The 15243-nt window shown below is 45.1% G+C and overlaps 1 protein-coding gene across 1 annotated transcript in view; it reads left to right on the top strand.

Moving 5' to 3' along the window:
- Window positions 1-2628: 2628 nt before the first annotated feature.
- Window positions 2629-15243, top strand: part of GPA33 (glycoprotein A33) — a 38552-nt gene continuing 25937 nt past the window's right edge. The window contains exons 1-2 of the mRNA XM_078078661.1: window positions 2629-3070; window positions 9928-10082. Of these exons, the coding sequence (XP_077934787.1) occupies window positions 2629-3070; window positions 9928-10082 (597 nt within the window). The remainder of the gene's footprint in view (window positions 3071-9927; window positions 10083-15243) is intronic.

The raw sequence follows: 15243 nt of genomic DNA, 5'->3' as shown, positions 1-15243 counted from the left end.
CTTTGCTCCCCAGTCCCATCCCCAGGCTTCCGGGTAACCCAGCCATACTGCTTACTGTGATGTTGGTCCCTGGGAGGCCTGGAGGAAAGTGTGCCTGGCTCAGACTGTTCTTGTATTTCTGGCAGCACTTGACCCTGGTAATCCCTCCCTCCCTCTTTCCCTCCCTCCCTCCTTCCTGAAACTCTTCTGTCGGCTGGGTGATACACCCTCTCCTGGTTCTCCTCCTCCTCCTTTCAGGTCTTCTTTGCAGCTTCATTCTCCTCTGCCCACTGGGAAATGTCAGAGTTCCTCACACCAAGACCCACTTCTATTTTCGCTCTAGATCCACATCCACATTCACATCTTTAGGTGACACCAGTTTCCAATTGACTCACAATTTCCGTCTTCAAACCCAACCTCCCTCCTGAGATACACACCCACAAACCCAACAGTCCAGCCCACATGACCTCTCAATTTTTTTTAAAAAAAGATTTTATTTGTCAGAGAGAGAGAGAGGCAGGCAGAAGGAGAAGCAGACCCCGATAAGCAAGGAGCCCAATACGGGACTTGTTCCCAGGACCCTGGGATCACGACCTGAGCTGAAGGTAGATGCTTAACCCACTGAGCCACCCAGGCATCCCATGACCTCTCAACTTAAATGTCTCAGAAGCACTGCAAACTCACAAGCTGAAAAGCAAACTCATAATCTTTTTCCCCAACCTAGGCTTTTTCAGTGGTCTCTGCATCATAAACGACTCCCATCCATCCTCAAATGAAAGCCGGAAACCTAGCAGTCTTCTTACAGTGTTTCTACTGCTATGTAATAAACTACCCCAAAACTGAAAATGATAAAATAATTTATTTTGCTCACCAATCTACAAGTTGTATGGGGCTTGGCAGGGACAGTCCTTGCTCCGTGCAGCATCACTCGGGGTGACTTGACTGGGGTCGGAAGACCCACTTCCAAGACGGTGCACTCACTAGCTGGCAAGTTGGTGCTAACTCTGGGTCCTCTCTTTGTGGGCCTCTCCACAGGGAAGTTTGGGCATCTTCACAGCATGGCAGCCGGATTCTAAGAGCAAACTTCTAAAGAGAAAGAAAATGGAAGCTGCCAGTACCTCAAGGTCTAGGTCCAGATACTGACCCAGCATCGCTTCCACCATGTTCTACTGGTCAGGGAGTCACAGAACCCAGACTCAAGGAAAGGGACATGAACTTCACCTCTTGATGAGAGGAGTTTCAAAGAATTTGGAGACCATACTTTAGGATCCCCATATCACCCGATACTTCCTTCTTCCTCAGCTACACATTCAAGTTATCACTGTGCCCTGACAATTTTAGCTCTTACATCTTTTGAATCTGTTCACTTTTCTCGTCTCTCTGCTGCCTAGCTGATGTGACTGCCTCCCCTAAGCGGCTTCCGTAGCCTCTCACTGGCCTTGTGTGACTGTTTTGCCCCTTCTCTCTGTTCTCCACGCTGGAGCCAGAACGATCTTCTAAAATAAAATTGTGACCATGTCACTCCCCCTACTTAGCTCTTCAGTGATTTCCCACTAGCACTAGAATAAAGGCTCAAATCATGAGGACGGGTTCTCCTAAGTTATACTTAAGTTCTGGAAACCACTGAAGCGTTCCCCAAACCCCAGTATTTCGGCATCTTGACTGATCTCCCAGACTGACTCCTATACGTTGGATAGTTCAAAAATTTTTGTCAGATCACATCTTTTACTCCTTGGTTTGGAAAAATATCATCAGCACCTCCACCTGAAGCATCCACAGCTTCCCTGTCTCCTGTCTAATCTTCAAAGGCCACGAGTCCCTTTCCCCCGTGAAAGCCTTCCCAGGTCACTTGGGGCCCCGCTGATCCCTTCCTAATAGGAACTTACAGTCTCAACCACTTCTTTGGCATCTGTTATATGGCCATTTAACCTTTCACCCACTTTGGGGCCTAGTTTTCCTAAACAACCTGGGGGCAAGAACTACTGCTACATAGTTTTCTTTTTCTTCTTTTCTTTCTTTCTCTCTCTTTCTTTCAAGTATCACAGTCACGGAACAAAGGCTCACAATGTATATTTGGCTTTCCACAATCAAGTTATAACTTCCTGGTCCTCTTTTCCTCTCCTCAACTCTGAGACCCCCTGTCGTCCGACTTGGCGTCCATCCTACCAAGTATCCTCACATACCCTACTGACTTGTGAGATTCTACACCGCATGCTAAACAAAACAACTAGATCTCTGTCCCCGGTGACACAGGCTCTTCTGCCTGCTTATCTCCTTTATAATATTCCTCTTCCCTACCCTCGAAATCGAAATTACCCTTCTATGCGGACAGCTGCCACAAACAAGGCTTCTTCCCGACCAGCAGTCAACCTCTCACCGCTTCCGACGCCTCCTCGCGCCCATTCCCAGGTGCTCCTTCTCTTTCCTAAGATGGCCGCCGCGGAGCGCAGGGAAGGCAGCGTGAGTCCCAGCCTGCAGCGATGCTGCCGCGCTGGGGGCCGGAGGACGACGGGCCTGAGGAGCCGGGCGCCTGAGGAGTGGGAGGGGCCGGAGAGGGGGACCTGTGAGGCCGTTGGCCGAGCTGCCAGAACCACCCGCCCCCTCCCCTCAGGCCAGAGCCCACCTGCCTGACACAGGAAGTGGGGCCTCATGGCCCAACATCAGGGCCCGGAAATGAATATTGCTGGGGCCCGGATGTGGGGTGAGGGCGTCTGTGTCTCCACGGAGCCCTTGGATGGGCAGAAGAACCTTACAAATCATGCTGTTGTCGCAAATAAATTGGCTACTTGTCCCTTTGAAGCTCACCCCCGGGTTCCTTGGGCTGAAACCAGTCATCACATCTCAAGCTGTGATGATAAAAGTTGTATTGGGGGGATGTTGTCAACCAAACCAGGAACCTTGGACAAGAGACTGAGAGCACATGGCAGTGCCTTCCTTGCCATGAAGACTGGGATAAAGATTTGTAGGAACAGACCAACGCCCGTTTGTCTGGGCAAGGCCAACTACTGTGGCAACAACAGCCCCACAAACAGCATAGTTAGGGAACATAAGAGTGACCTGGCTTCAGGCATGCACGTTCCCAAGTTTCGCTGTATGTTCTGCCGTGGAAAAAAATGGAAATGCACAATAACTGAGTATCTCTCTTATTCACATGCTAGACCCTAGAAGATGCTTTTTCCTGCTATCAGTGGGTTCTTCACTTTTCTCCTAATCTATTTATGAAAGATAAACTGCCTTTCAAACTAATAAGTACCCTTCCTCCGCCCCCCCCCCAGTCTTCATTCACTTGATGCAAGAAAGAACCCTCATATTTAGAACTGTTTCAAATAAACCATCAATGCAGATAGCAGGGGAAACATACACACACACACATACAAAACCAAAACCCTCAAATTGTCATCATGGCCAATTACACTTGGACCCATCCCACATTTCTGGCCCCACAGAATTCTGGAATTCCAGAATTTCATCGCAGAACAGCCTTATTCTTGCTACAGACTGGCTTCTTTTACTTTCTGGAATGTGCCCCACCTTCTCCATGCCCTGACCTCTGCACAGTGCTCTTCTCTCTCTACCCACCTCTTCTCCAATTTTCACATGGTTCACTCCTGCTCATCCTCCAATGTCAGCTCAACAGGCCCTTCCTTAGGACAACTGCTTCCCATCCCCAAATGTTTTGTTATATCCTGTCATCATCGAATGTGTAACACTTGTGTCCATGGTGGTTTTACATTTTTTTCTCTGGGATTATTCATTCCAGTTTGACTCAGCCAGAAGACCGAATGTTATAAGAGCAGGGACTGGGTCTGTCTCTGCTTGTCATTTTTCTCCCCAGAGTCCAGCACAGTCCCTGCAACACGGGTGCCCAGCAGCCATTTGCTTTATGGGTGTTAGTGAATGAGAACCTACCCTTTGAACCTCACTAGGCAGCAAGCTGGTTTGCTTTTAGTGTCTCCTATCCTGCCTTTCTTCCTTTCCTTCTTCTCTAAACAGTTCCAGCTTCTCTCCAAGCCTCAACTTCCTATTTTCAGATGGTTCTATCAAAAGTTACGCATTCTGAGTCCCTTTCTAGGGTTTGACGGATAAGAGGGATGAATTAGGGAAATGGGTTTGTCCTGCAAGGGAAAGGGAGTCACTCAGTGTGCCTTCCCTCCCTCCCAGATAGCACTTGGATTTTAGCAGCAGCTTCAGTGGTGATTTCAGTACTGAGATGGTTGGTGGAGGACATACTTGACTTGGAGGTCCGTAAAGAAAGTTGCCCCTTAAACTACTCCATGTTGGCAGAGCATAGGTTTTGTCCCCATTTCCTCTCTGCCTGCTGAGCTCGTCTCTGTTCCCAGATCACCCTGTCCCTGGAGCAGCCCTCTCTGCCCGGAGCACCAACTGTCATGCTTGGAACCCGCCTCCTTCCTCCCCTCTGCCACCTGGTGACCTCCAGGCTGCTTTCTCATTTTGGCCTTGGTTGAGTCAGGGATGCCATAAACACCTGGCATGGGCAGAACACAGTGACAGACAGATGCTCCCACTTAGGGACTTATCTCTCGGCACACGTGGAGACAGGTTACACTTGCTGTGAGCAAAACTGGTCCTCCACTCTGCCCTGAGCCCTCCCCCCACTCCCCTTCTCACCCAGGCTGGAGTCTTGCTCCATCTGGCTTCTCTTCTATTTTCAGTGTCTTCCTTTCTAGGAGCTCCTTCCCTATAATCTACAAACCTGCATAAGTCTCCCCATCTTCCAACCCAGAGGAGACTAAAGAAACTTTCTCAAGGCCCTCTCATTTCAGCTTTTTCTGTTTATTTATTTATTTATTTTTTATTTATTTATTTGACAGAGAGAGACACAGCAAGAGAGGGAACACAAGCAGGGGGAGTGGGAGAGGGAGAAGCAGGCTTCCCGCGGAGCAGGGAGCCCGATGTGGGGCTCGATCCCAGGACCCCGGGATCATGACCTGAGCAGAAGGCAGATGCTTAACGACTAAGCCACCCAGGCACCCCTTGTTTCAGCTTTTTCATTTCCCTGTGTTAAGTGAGCTCCTTGGCAAAATAGGCTGCCCTCCCTGTCTCTGCTTCCTCAAGTCCAGCTTGATTTATAAAACTGTAACATGGCTTTGTGATTACAAAAGTAACACATGTTTAGTACAGAACATTTGGAAAATAAAAATATACAAACAAGAAATCCAAAATTTATCCATGATCCCAGAATCCAGAGGTAACTGTTATTAATACTGTGTTTTGGTATATTTGCTTCTAGAATTTGTTCTCTCTCTGTGATTATGAGGAAATGGGATACTGTTGTATGTACAGTTGTGTATTCCGCTTTATTTTCTTACATATACAAGCTCAACGTAGTGAAGTGACTCCCTTGGGGGCAATTTCAAGTCCCACCTCCTTGGTGAGCCTTTCTCTTACAATCCTTCTTCAGGTGACACAGCCCCTCCCCTCTCTCCTCCTTCGCTTTACTTCCTTAACCCTTGCACTTAACACTTAATTAGGCTCCATTAGGCTGCTGACTGACAGTGACCTCTACCTGCTTCATGGGCAGGGACTGTGCCCCAGGCCACTGAATCCACAAGGTCTTATTAGCACCCAGCTCTCTAGAAACCCTGAGGTGGGAACTGTCGAAGAGTAGACACAAGAGAAACTCGAGACACAGACCCTGCTAGAAGGGGCATACTATCTGCTGAGAGGAGGAGGTCCCATTGCCCCAAACCCCAGCAACGTGAGAATTGTGTGCACTTGGCAGAGTGCCACCAGATGCAGCTCTGAAAAGCCTGCGAGCCTGCAAGCTGGGCTGGGATGGTCCCAGCGGTTTCTGGAAGAGGTGGCTCACGAACATGCCTCTGATCACTTTCCCAGTACCTTGCTAGGGGGGCCTAGGACTAGGACCTTAGGAACAATGCATTGAATTGATTGGAATTTGCAGATTCCTAAACATCCATCCAGAACTGAGTTCTAACTACGCAGCCCTGCACCGACCCCAGGGGAGGTGGGACGACCCAACCCGCTTGTGTGAACTGCCCCTCCCCAGCTAGGGGCCCCATACTTTCTCAACGAAGAGCCCCGGCCTCGTCCTGGGGCAGGCTGGGACACCTCCGGCCTCCAGCCCTTCCTCCCTAAGAATGTGGTTTCTCTGAGCAAATGGATTTGCCTAAGTGGAGGTATTAACTGCCAGTTTCCCAAGGGTTCCCATAATGTGCTGTGTACGCCTCAAGCAGCCAGTTCCATCAAGCATTTCATTATCCTCCTTGGATGTATTACTTTCTGGTTAGCTCTCAAGAGACAGTTTATTATCTTCTTAACAAACCTTCCTTATTTACAAGCAATCAGCAAGGCTTCAGGCTGGGTGTCCCCACACCACGCCCTCTTAGGGAGGTTAAATGACCTCTCTCGGGGCGCCTGGGTGTCTCAGTTGGTTAAGCTGTTGCCTTCGGCTCATGATCCCAGGGTCCTGGGATTGAGCCCCACATCGGGCTCCCTGCTCAGCGGGGAGCTGCTTCTCCCTGTCCTCTCCCTTTGTGCTTTCTCTCGCTATCTCTGTCTCTCACTCTCTCTCTCAAATAAATAAATAAAATCTTTAAAAAAAATGACTTCTCTCATTTCCTTCTGAGGCATCTTGCTCTGGGGGCTCTCTTGACCCTTTATTTGATTTTTTTTTTTTTTTTTTTTGGACATTTTCTAGCTATCTGTAAGGCAGGTTCTCCAACAAGTTTCTCTGGTTGTGAGTCCTCCCCATCTTTTAAGCTTAAATTCTCTGTCACTCACGTATTTGCTATCAAAGAGCACTTACTTGAGCACCTCCTACGTCAGGCACTTTGCTGAGCCCTGGGGACGTGCAGATGAAGAAAACAGAGTTGCAGGGCAGAAAGATGTGACAATAGAGAGGGCTGGTATGGTTCTGGCTTGCGTGCCAGGCTAGAGGATGTGCCCGCTAAATACGGTGAGTCATTCAACCCTCACAACAATATTGTTAGGTAATCTTGTTATCCTCATTTTAGAGTTGAGAACGCTGAGGCACAGAAAAGTTAATTAAGGTGGCCAAGGTCACACAGTTAGAAAAAGTAAGAATGAGGATGGCAGCCCGGGCAGTTTGGTTCCTGCATTTGGCCACTCTGGTGTAGCGTGTAATAAAGTTGCATGAGACAGAAGTCCTAGGAGGCGAGTACTTGTGAGTAGTAGGTACTGATTCTGCCGGGGAGAGTCTGGACATTTCCTCTGGGACAGTGAATGCGCTCTAAACTTCTTCCTCAGCAAACTACTCTGGTGCCGGGAGGTTTTGATTTCTTCCTGGAGGTGAAAAGCACTCACTCTCCCAGTTTGTCTATCCTTAGGGAAGTTAACACAACCCTGAACTCTTTGTTTGTAGACCCTTGGGGGGGAATTAGCTGAGCATCAGATGGATGTTCTTCATGAATAGGAGAAGGGCTCAGCCTGGAGGAAGAGAGCAGGGGAGTGGCGAGGGTGAGAAAGAATTCTTCTGGAGCATGGGGCATCCACAGCTTTCAGGCGGCAGCAGGATGGCAGAACCCACTCTTTTCTGAACCACTAGAAAGGAGATACCCAGTGTAGACCCACGCAAGGAAGGAAGAAGGGAGGTAGTTGGAAGGTTCTCGAAATGAACTTCTCTACTTCCTACTTGTCTAATTACAGATTAGATGTTCCATCTGGTACTTTTGTCACACCCACTGAGTAGAGAGGCAAAGATCGCATAGAAGAGAAAAACATGAGGGCCACGGTATCAAAAATATTTTTTTAAATCATCATATATTTTTAAAAGGCACAAACCTCTCTTGACCCCACAGACTCCTTTAACCCCCACATCTCTTTGGCAAAAACTGCCCTCTTCTTCTCATCCCGCTTGCTCTTGAGCCCATCTTCCCAGGCTCCATCTCCACTCCATGGAATCTGCTCATGCCAAGGTCCCCTCATCGCCTCCATGTCACCACATCCAGTGGTCATCCCTCAGTTCCCAGTTCCCCAGCCCAACAGATCAGCAGCTTTGGCGTAGCTGACCTCCTTTGCTTTCATGAAATACTTTTCCTGCTTGGCCACTGGGAACCACTTTTTCTGGGCTCTCTTCCTAGCCGCCTGGCCAGTTCTCCTTCTCCCTTGCTGGTTTCTCCTCATTTTCTCCACCACTAAGCACTGGAGTGCCCCAGGGCTCCATCCCAGATACCTTCCCTGTCTTTGTGCGCTTCTCTGTCTTCCTCCCCATCTTCTGGCCTTCAGTGACCTCCCCAGGAAACTGTCTCCTCAACACCTCTATTGAGTGTCTAATAAGTATCTCAAACTTCACATGTCCACAAACAAACTCCTGATCTTCCCCCTAAAACCTGCCCCTCTCAGTCTTCCTCATCTCCATAAATGACAATTCCATCCTTCCAGTTGTTTCGGCCAAACCCCTTATCTATCCTTGACTTCTCTTTTCCTCTAATATGTCAAATCTAATCTGCAATCAAATCCCATTGGCTCTACTTTCTATATACATTCCAACTTGGATCACTTCTCTCCACCTCCACTACCCTGACCTGCGCCCAAGCCACCATTAACACTCGCCTATACAATTGGAAAAGCTTCTTGATTGGTTGCCCTGCTTCCACTCTGTTCCCCAATCTCCTCCTTCCTTGCACCTCACTTCAGCCAGGTTGAGCCTTTAAAAATGTATGTCAAGTATATTACCTCAGCTTAAATCCCTCCAAGGGCTTCCCACCTCTTCCAAAGAAAAATAAGAAGTCCTAAATATGGGCTAAAGGCCCGGTGTGACCTCAGACTTCTCTACCTCTCTGCCTCATCTCTCCTCCTCCCTCCCCTCCTACCACATGGCTTCCTTGCTGTTCCTCACATGGACCACCCTTACTCTGCCTAGAAAGTTCTCATGACAGGTATCCACATGGCTTTCTGTTTCAAGCATCTATTGCTACAAACCAGATCACCCCAAAACTTAGTGTCTTAAAACAATGCCAGTATATATTTTGCTCATGAATCTTCACTCTGGGTAGGCTCTCTAAGGATAGCTCAGCCCTGCTTTCCTAGACAGCTGAGCATGCTCATCCACATGCTGGGAATGGATATTGGCTCTTCCAAGGGACCTCAGCTCAAGCTCTGTCCCAAATAACATGTGGTCTTTCCATGTGGCTGCTTCACTTTCTCACAGAATGTTATTGGGTTCTCAGAGGGAGCATCTCAAGAGGACCAAGCAAATCTTATGGCCTCTTACAAGTTAGCATGAGAAGCCATATGGTGCCCCTCAGACTGTAGTCCCAGCCTACTCAAATTCAAGAGGAGGGGACACAGATGGAGATGAGTCACCATCATGTGGAAAGATGAATATACGTGATGGGAGATACTGGTGTGGCCACACTGCTTTTCTCACCTTTTCCTGGTAAACTTAGGTAGAATAAACTCACCTGGGAATACCCTCTCTCTTTACCTTGATTTAATCTTATTTATAAAACTCCTTACCACATTTAAGTGCTCCATAAAAATTTGTTAAATGTATGGCTACATTATCATCACAACAAAAAAAGGTGGTGAGGAATATTTATCAAGAGCTTTCTATTAGACACTAAAAAATGTATTTATACATATTATCTCACTAAGTTCTCCCGACAACTCTTGGAAGTATTGGTGTTCCTATTTTATGGATGAGAGAAGTTCACACAGCTGGTAAGAGGTGGGGCTGAGGTTCAAAGCTGGGCTTTTAGCTACCATACAATGCATTTAACTTCTTTGTGATGTTGCAGGATGGGTATAGGGTGGACCAAGGCACACGATCATCTTCACTTTGGTCATGGAGAACAGAGGGTGTGCCATGGCCAAGATCACAGTTATAGTGTGTCTAGCTGTGGTTGCAGGAGGAGAATGTCACTGGGCATTCCCTGAGAGGTCCTCTGGGCAATGAGTGGCTATGCCATGTCATTTACTTCTTCCCACTTCCCACTTTCTTTCCAGTCTGGGCGACTGTCAATGCCATCTCTGTGGAAACCCCACAGGATGTTCTTCGGGCTGCCCGGGGAAAGAGCGTTACCCTTCCATGCACCTACCGCACGTCTGCCTCCGACCGAAATGGATTTATCCAATGGGACAAGCTTCTAAGGAGTCACTCGGTAAGCATCCTTAAAAAGCTGAGGGTATCATGGAAGTGAATATTACCTGATCATGACCTCTTAGAGGACAAGGACTACAAGTCTTTCAATAAATGTTAGAATAAACACCAGCACCCAAGCTGGACTGGGTGGGGAGAGAGTAGTGAGTGTTGGACCCAGTGAGGGGCATATTATGCCACCTTTATTTTGAAAAAGTGACCTTCCCTAAAATATCCTTCTGCTGGTCAGTCTCAAGTTACCTAAATTGTATCATTTGAGACAGTCATTCCTTTTGATTAGCACAGAGCTCTCCTTAAGGTCAGATTTTATTGAATAGTGTTTTGGGTTTTTTTTTCTTTCTTTCTTTTTTTTTTTTCTGTTTAGGTTCTTTTGCGGAATATAGAAGACATTGTATTTTATTTTATTTATTTTTTTGTACCTATTTTTTATTGTTATGTTAACCACCATACATTACATCATTAGTTTTTGATGTAGCATTCCATGATTCATTGTTTGTGCATAACACCCAGTGCTCCATGCAGAACGTGCCCTCTTTAATACCCAACACCAGGCTAACCCATTCCCCTACCCCCTCCCCTCTAGAACTCTCAGTTTGTTTTTCAGAGTCCATCGTCTCTCATGGTTCGTCTCCCCCTCTGATTTCCCCCCCTTCATTCTTCCCCTCCTGCTATCTTCTTCTTTTTTTGTTTTTCTTAACATATATTCATTATTTGTTTCAGAGGTACAGATCTGTGATTCAACAGTCTTGCACAATTCACAGTGCTCACCATAGCACATACCCTTCCCAGTGTCTATCATCCAGCCCCCCATCCCTCCCACCCCACCCCCCACTCCAGCAACCCTCAGTTTCTTTCCTGAGATTAAGAATTCCTCATATCAGTGAGGTCATATGATACATGTCTTTCTCTGATTGACTTATTTCGCTCAGCATAACACCCTTCAGTTCCATCCACATCATTGCAAATGGCAAGATCTCATTCCTTTTGATGGCTGCATAATATTCCATTGTATATATATACCACCTCTTCTTTATCCATTCATCTGTCGATGGACATCTTGGCTTTTTCCACAGGTTGGCTATTGTGGACATTGCTGCTATAAACATCGGGGTGCACGTACCCCTTCAGATCCCTACATTTGTATCTTTGGGGTAAATACCCAGTAGTGCAATTGCTGGATCGTATGGTAGCTCTATTTTCAACTTTTTGAGGAACCTCCATACTGTTTTCCAGAGTGGTTGCACCAGCTTGCATTCCTACCAACAGTGTAGGAGGGTTCCCCTTTCTCTGCATCCCCGCCAAAATCTGTCATTTCCTGACTTGCTAATTTTAGCCATTCTGACTGGTGTGAGGTGGTATCTCATTGAGGTTTTGATTCGGATTTCCCTGATGCCGAGTGATGTTGAGCACTTTTTCATGTGTCTGTTGGCCATTTGGATGTCTTCTTTGGAAAAATGTCTGTTCATGTCTTCTGCCCATTTCTTGATTGGATTCTTTATTCTTTGGGTGTTGAGTTTGATAAGTTCTTTATAGATTTTGGATACTAGCCGTTTATCTGATGTGTCATTTGCAAATATCTTCTCCCATTCTGTCAGTTGTCTTTTGGTTTTGTTGACTGTTTCTTTTGCTGTGCAAAAGCTTTTTATCTTGATGAAGTCCCAATAGTTCATTTTTGCCCTTGCTTCCCTTGCCTTTGGCGATGTTTCTAGGAAGAAGTTGCTGCGGCTGAGGTTGAAGAGGTTGCTGCCTGTGTTCTCCTTTAGGATTTTGATGGACTCCTGTCTCACATTTAGGTCTTTCAACCATTTGGAGTCTATTTTTGTGTGTGGTGTAAGGAAATGGTCCAGTTTCATTCTTCTGCATGTGGCTGTCCAATTTTCCCAACACCATTTGTTGAAGAGACTGTCTTTTTTCCATTGGACATTCTTTCCTGCTTTGTCAAAGATTAATTGACCATAGAGTTGAGGGTCCATTTCTGGGCTCTCTATTCTGTTCCATTGATCTATGTGTCTGTTTTTGTGCCAGTACCATACTGTCTTATGATGACAGCTTTGTAATAGAGCTGGAAGTCCAGAATTGTGATGCCGCCAGCTTTGCTTTTCTTTTTCAACATTCCTCTGGCTATTCGGGGTCTTTTCTGGTTCCATACGAATTTTAGGATTATTTGTTCCATTTCTTTGAAAAAAGTGGATGGTATTTTGATAGGGATTGCATTGAACGTGTAGATTGCTCTAGGTAGCATTGACATCTTCACAATATTTGTTCTTCCAATCCATGAGCATGGAACGTTTTTCCATTTCTTTGTGTCTTCCTCAATTTCTTTCATGAGTATTTTATAGTTTTCTGAGTACAGATCCTTTGCCTCTTTGGTTAGATTTATTCCTAGGTATCTTATGGTTTTGGGTGCAATTGTAAATGGGATCGACTCCTTAATTTCTCCTTCTTCTGTCTTGTTGTTGGTGTATAGGAATGCCACTGATTTCTGTGCATTGATTTTATATCCTGCCACTTTACTGAATTCCTGTATGTGTTCTAGCAGTTTTGGGGTGGAGTCTTTTTGGTTTTCCACATAAAGTATCATATCACCTGCAAAGAGTGAGAGTTTGACTTCTTCTTTGCCAATTTGGATGCCTTTTATTTCTTTTTGTTGTCTGATTGCTGTGGCTAGGACTTCTAATACTATGTTGAATAGCAGTGGTGATAGTGGACATCCCTGCCGCATTCCTGACCTTAGGGGGAAAGCTCTCAGTTTTTCCCCATTGAGAATGATATTCGCTGTAGGTTTTTCATAGATGGCTTTTATGATATTGAGATACGTACCCTCTATCCCTATACTCTGAAGAGTTTTGATCAAGAAAGGATGCTGTACTTTGTCAAATGCTTTTTCTGCAACTATTGAGAGGATCATATGATTCTTGTTCTTTCTTTTGTTAATGTATTATATCACGTTGATTGATTTGCGGATGTTGAACCAACCTTGCAGCCCAGGGATAAATCCCACTTGGTCATGGTGAATAATCCTTTTAATGTACTGTTGGATCCTATTGGCTAGGATTTTGGTGAGAATTTTTGCATCCATGTTCATCAGGGATATTGGTTTGTAATTCTCCTTTTTGATGGAGTCTTTGTCTGGTTTGGGGATCAAGGTAATGGTGGCCTCATAAAATGAGTTTGGAAGTTTTCCTTTCATTTCTATTTTTTGGAACAATTTCAGAAGAATAGGTATTAATTCTTCTTTAAATGTTTGGTAGAATTCCCCTGGGAAGCCATCTGGCCCTGGGCTTTTGTTTTTTGGGAGATTTTTGATGACTGCTTCAATTTCCTTAGTAGTTATAGGTCTGTTCAGGTTTTCTATTTCTTCCTGGTTCAGTTTTGGTAGTTGATACATCTCTAGGAATGCATCCATTTCTTCCAGGTTATCTAATTTGCTGGCATAGAATTGCTCATAATATGTTCTTAGAATTGTTTGTATTTCTTTGGTGTTGGTTGTGATCTCTCCTCTTTCATTCATGATTTTGTTGATTTGGGTTATTTCTCTTTTTTTTTTTGATAAGTCTGGCTAGGGGTTTATCAGTCTTGTTAATTCTTTCAAAGAACCAGCTCCTAGTTTCATTGATCTGTTATACTGTTCTTTTGGTTTCTATTTCATGGATTTCTGCTCTGATCTTTATTATTTCTCTTCTCCTGCTGGGTTTAGGCTTTATTTGCTGTTCTTTCTCTAGCTCCTTTAGGTGTAGGGTTAGGTTGTGTATTTGAGACTTTCTTGTTTTTTGAGAAAGGCTTGTATTGCTATATACTTTCCTCTTAGGACTGCTTTTGCTGCATCCCAAAGATTTTGAACAGTTGTGTTTTCATTTTCATTGGTTTCCATGGATTTTTTTTAATTCTTCTTTAATTTCCTGGTTGACCCTTCATTCTTTACTAGGATGCTCTTTAGCCTCCATGTATTTGAGGTCTTTCCGACTTTCCTCTTGTGATTGAGTTCTAGTTTCAAAGCATTGTGGTCTGAAAATAGGCAGGGAATGATCCCAATCTTTTGGTACCGGTGGAGACCTGATTTGTGACCTAAGATGTGATCTATTTTGGAGAATGTTCCATGGGCACTAGAGAAGAATGTGTATTCTGTTGCTTTGGGATGGAATGTTCTGAATATGTCTGTGAAGTCCATTTGGTCCAGTGTGTCATTTAAAGTCGTTATTTCCTTGTTGATCTTTTGCTTAGATGATCTGTCCATTTCGGTGAGGTGGGTGTTAAAGTCCCCCACTGTTATTGTATTGTAGTCAATGTGTTTCTTTGCTTTTGTTATTAATTGCCTTATATAATTGGCCGCTCCCATGTTAGGGGCAAAGATATTTACAATTGTTAGATCTCTTGTTGGATAGACCCTTTAAGTATGATATAGTGTCCTTCCTCATCTCTTATTACAGTCTTTGGTTTAAAATCTAATTTGTCTGATATAAGGATTGCCCCCCCAGCTTTCTTTTGATGTCCATTAGCATGGTAAATGGTTTTCCACACCCTCACTTTCAATCTGGGGGTGTCTTTGGGTCTAAAATGAGTCTCTTGCAGACAGCATATCGATGGGTCTTGTTTTTTAATCCAATCTGATAGCCTGTGTCTTTTGATTGGGGCATTTAGCCCATTTACATTCAGGGTAACTATTGAAAGATAGGAATTTAGTGCCATTGTATTGCCCATAAGGTGACTGTTACTGTATATTGTCTGTGTTCCTTTCTGGTCTATGTTGCTTTTAGGTTCTCTCTTTGCTTAGAGGACCCCTTTCAATATTTCTTGTAGGGCTGTTTTCGTGTTTGCAAATTCCTTTAGTTTTTGTTTGTCCTGGAAGCTTTTTATCTCTCCTTCTATGTTCAATGACAGCCTAGCTGGATATAGTATTCTTGGCTGCATATTTTTCTCATTTAGTGCTCTGAATATATCATGCCAATCCTTTCTGGCCTGCCAGGTCTCTGTGAATAGGTCTGTTGCCAACCTAATGTTTCTACCATTGTAGGTTACATATCTCTTCTCCCGAGCTGCTTTCAGGATTTTCTCTTTGTCTCTGAGACTCGTAAGTTTTACTATTAGATGTTGGGGTGTTGACCTATTTTTATTGATTTTGAGAGGGGCTCTCTGTGCTTCCTGGATTTTGATGCCTGTTTCCT

This window comes from Halichoerus grypus, chromosome 7 (assembly GCF_964656455.1).
Source record: "Halichoerus grypus chromosome 7, mHalGry1.hap1.1, whole genome shotgun sequence".
Taxonomy (NCBI): domain Eukaryota; kingdom Metazoa; phylum Chordata; class Mammalia; order Carnivora; family Phocidae; genus Halichoerus; species Halichoerus grypus.
Note: the sequence above shows the minus strand (reverse complement) of the source record. Positions and strands in the feature narration are given on the sequence as shown.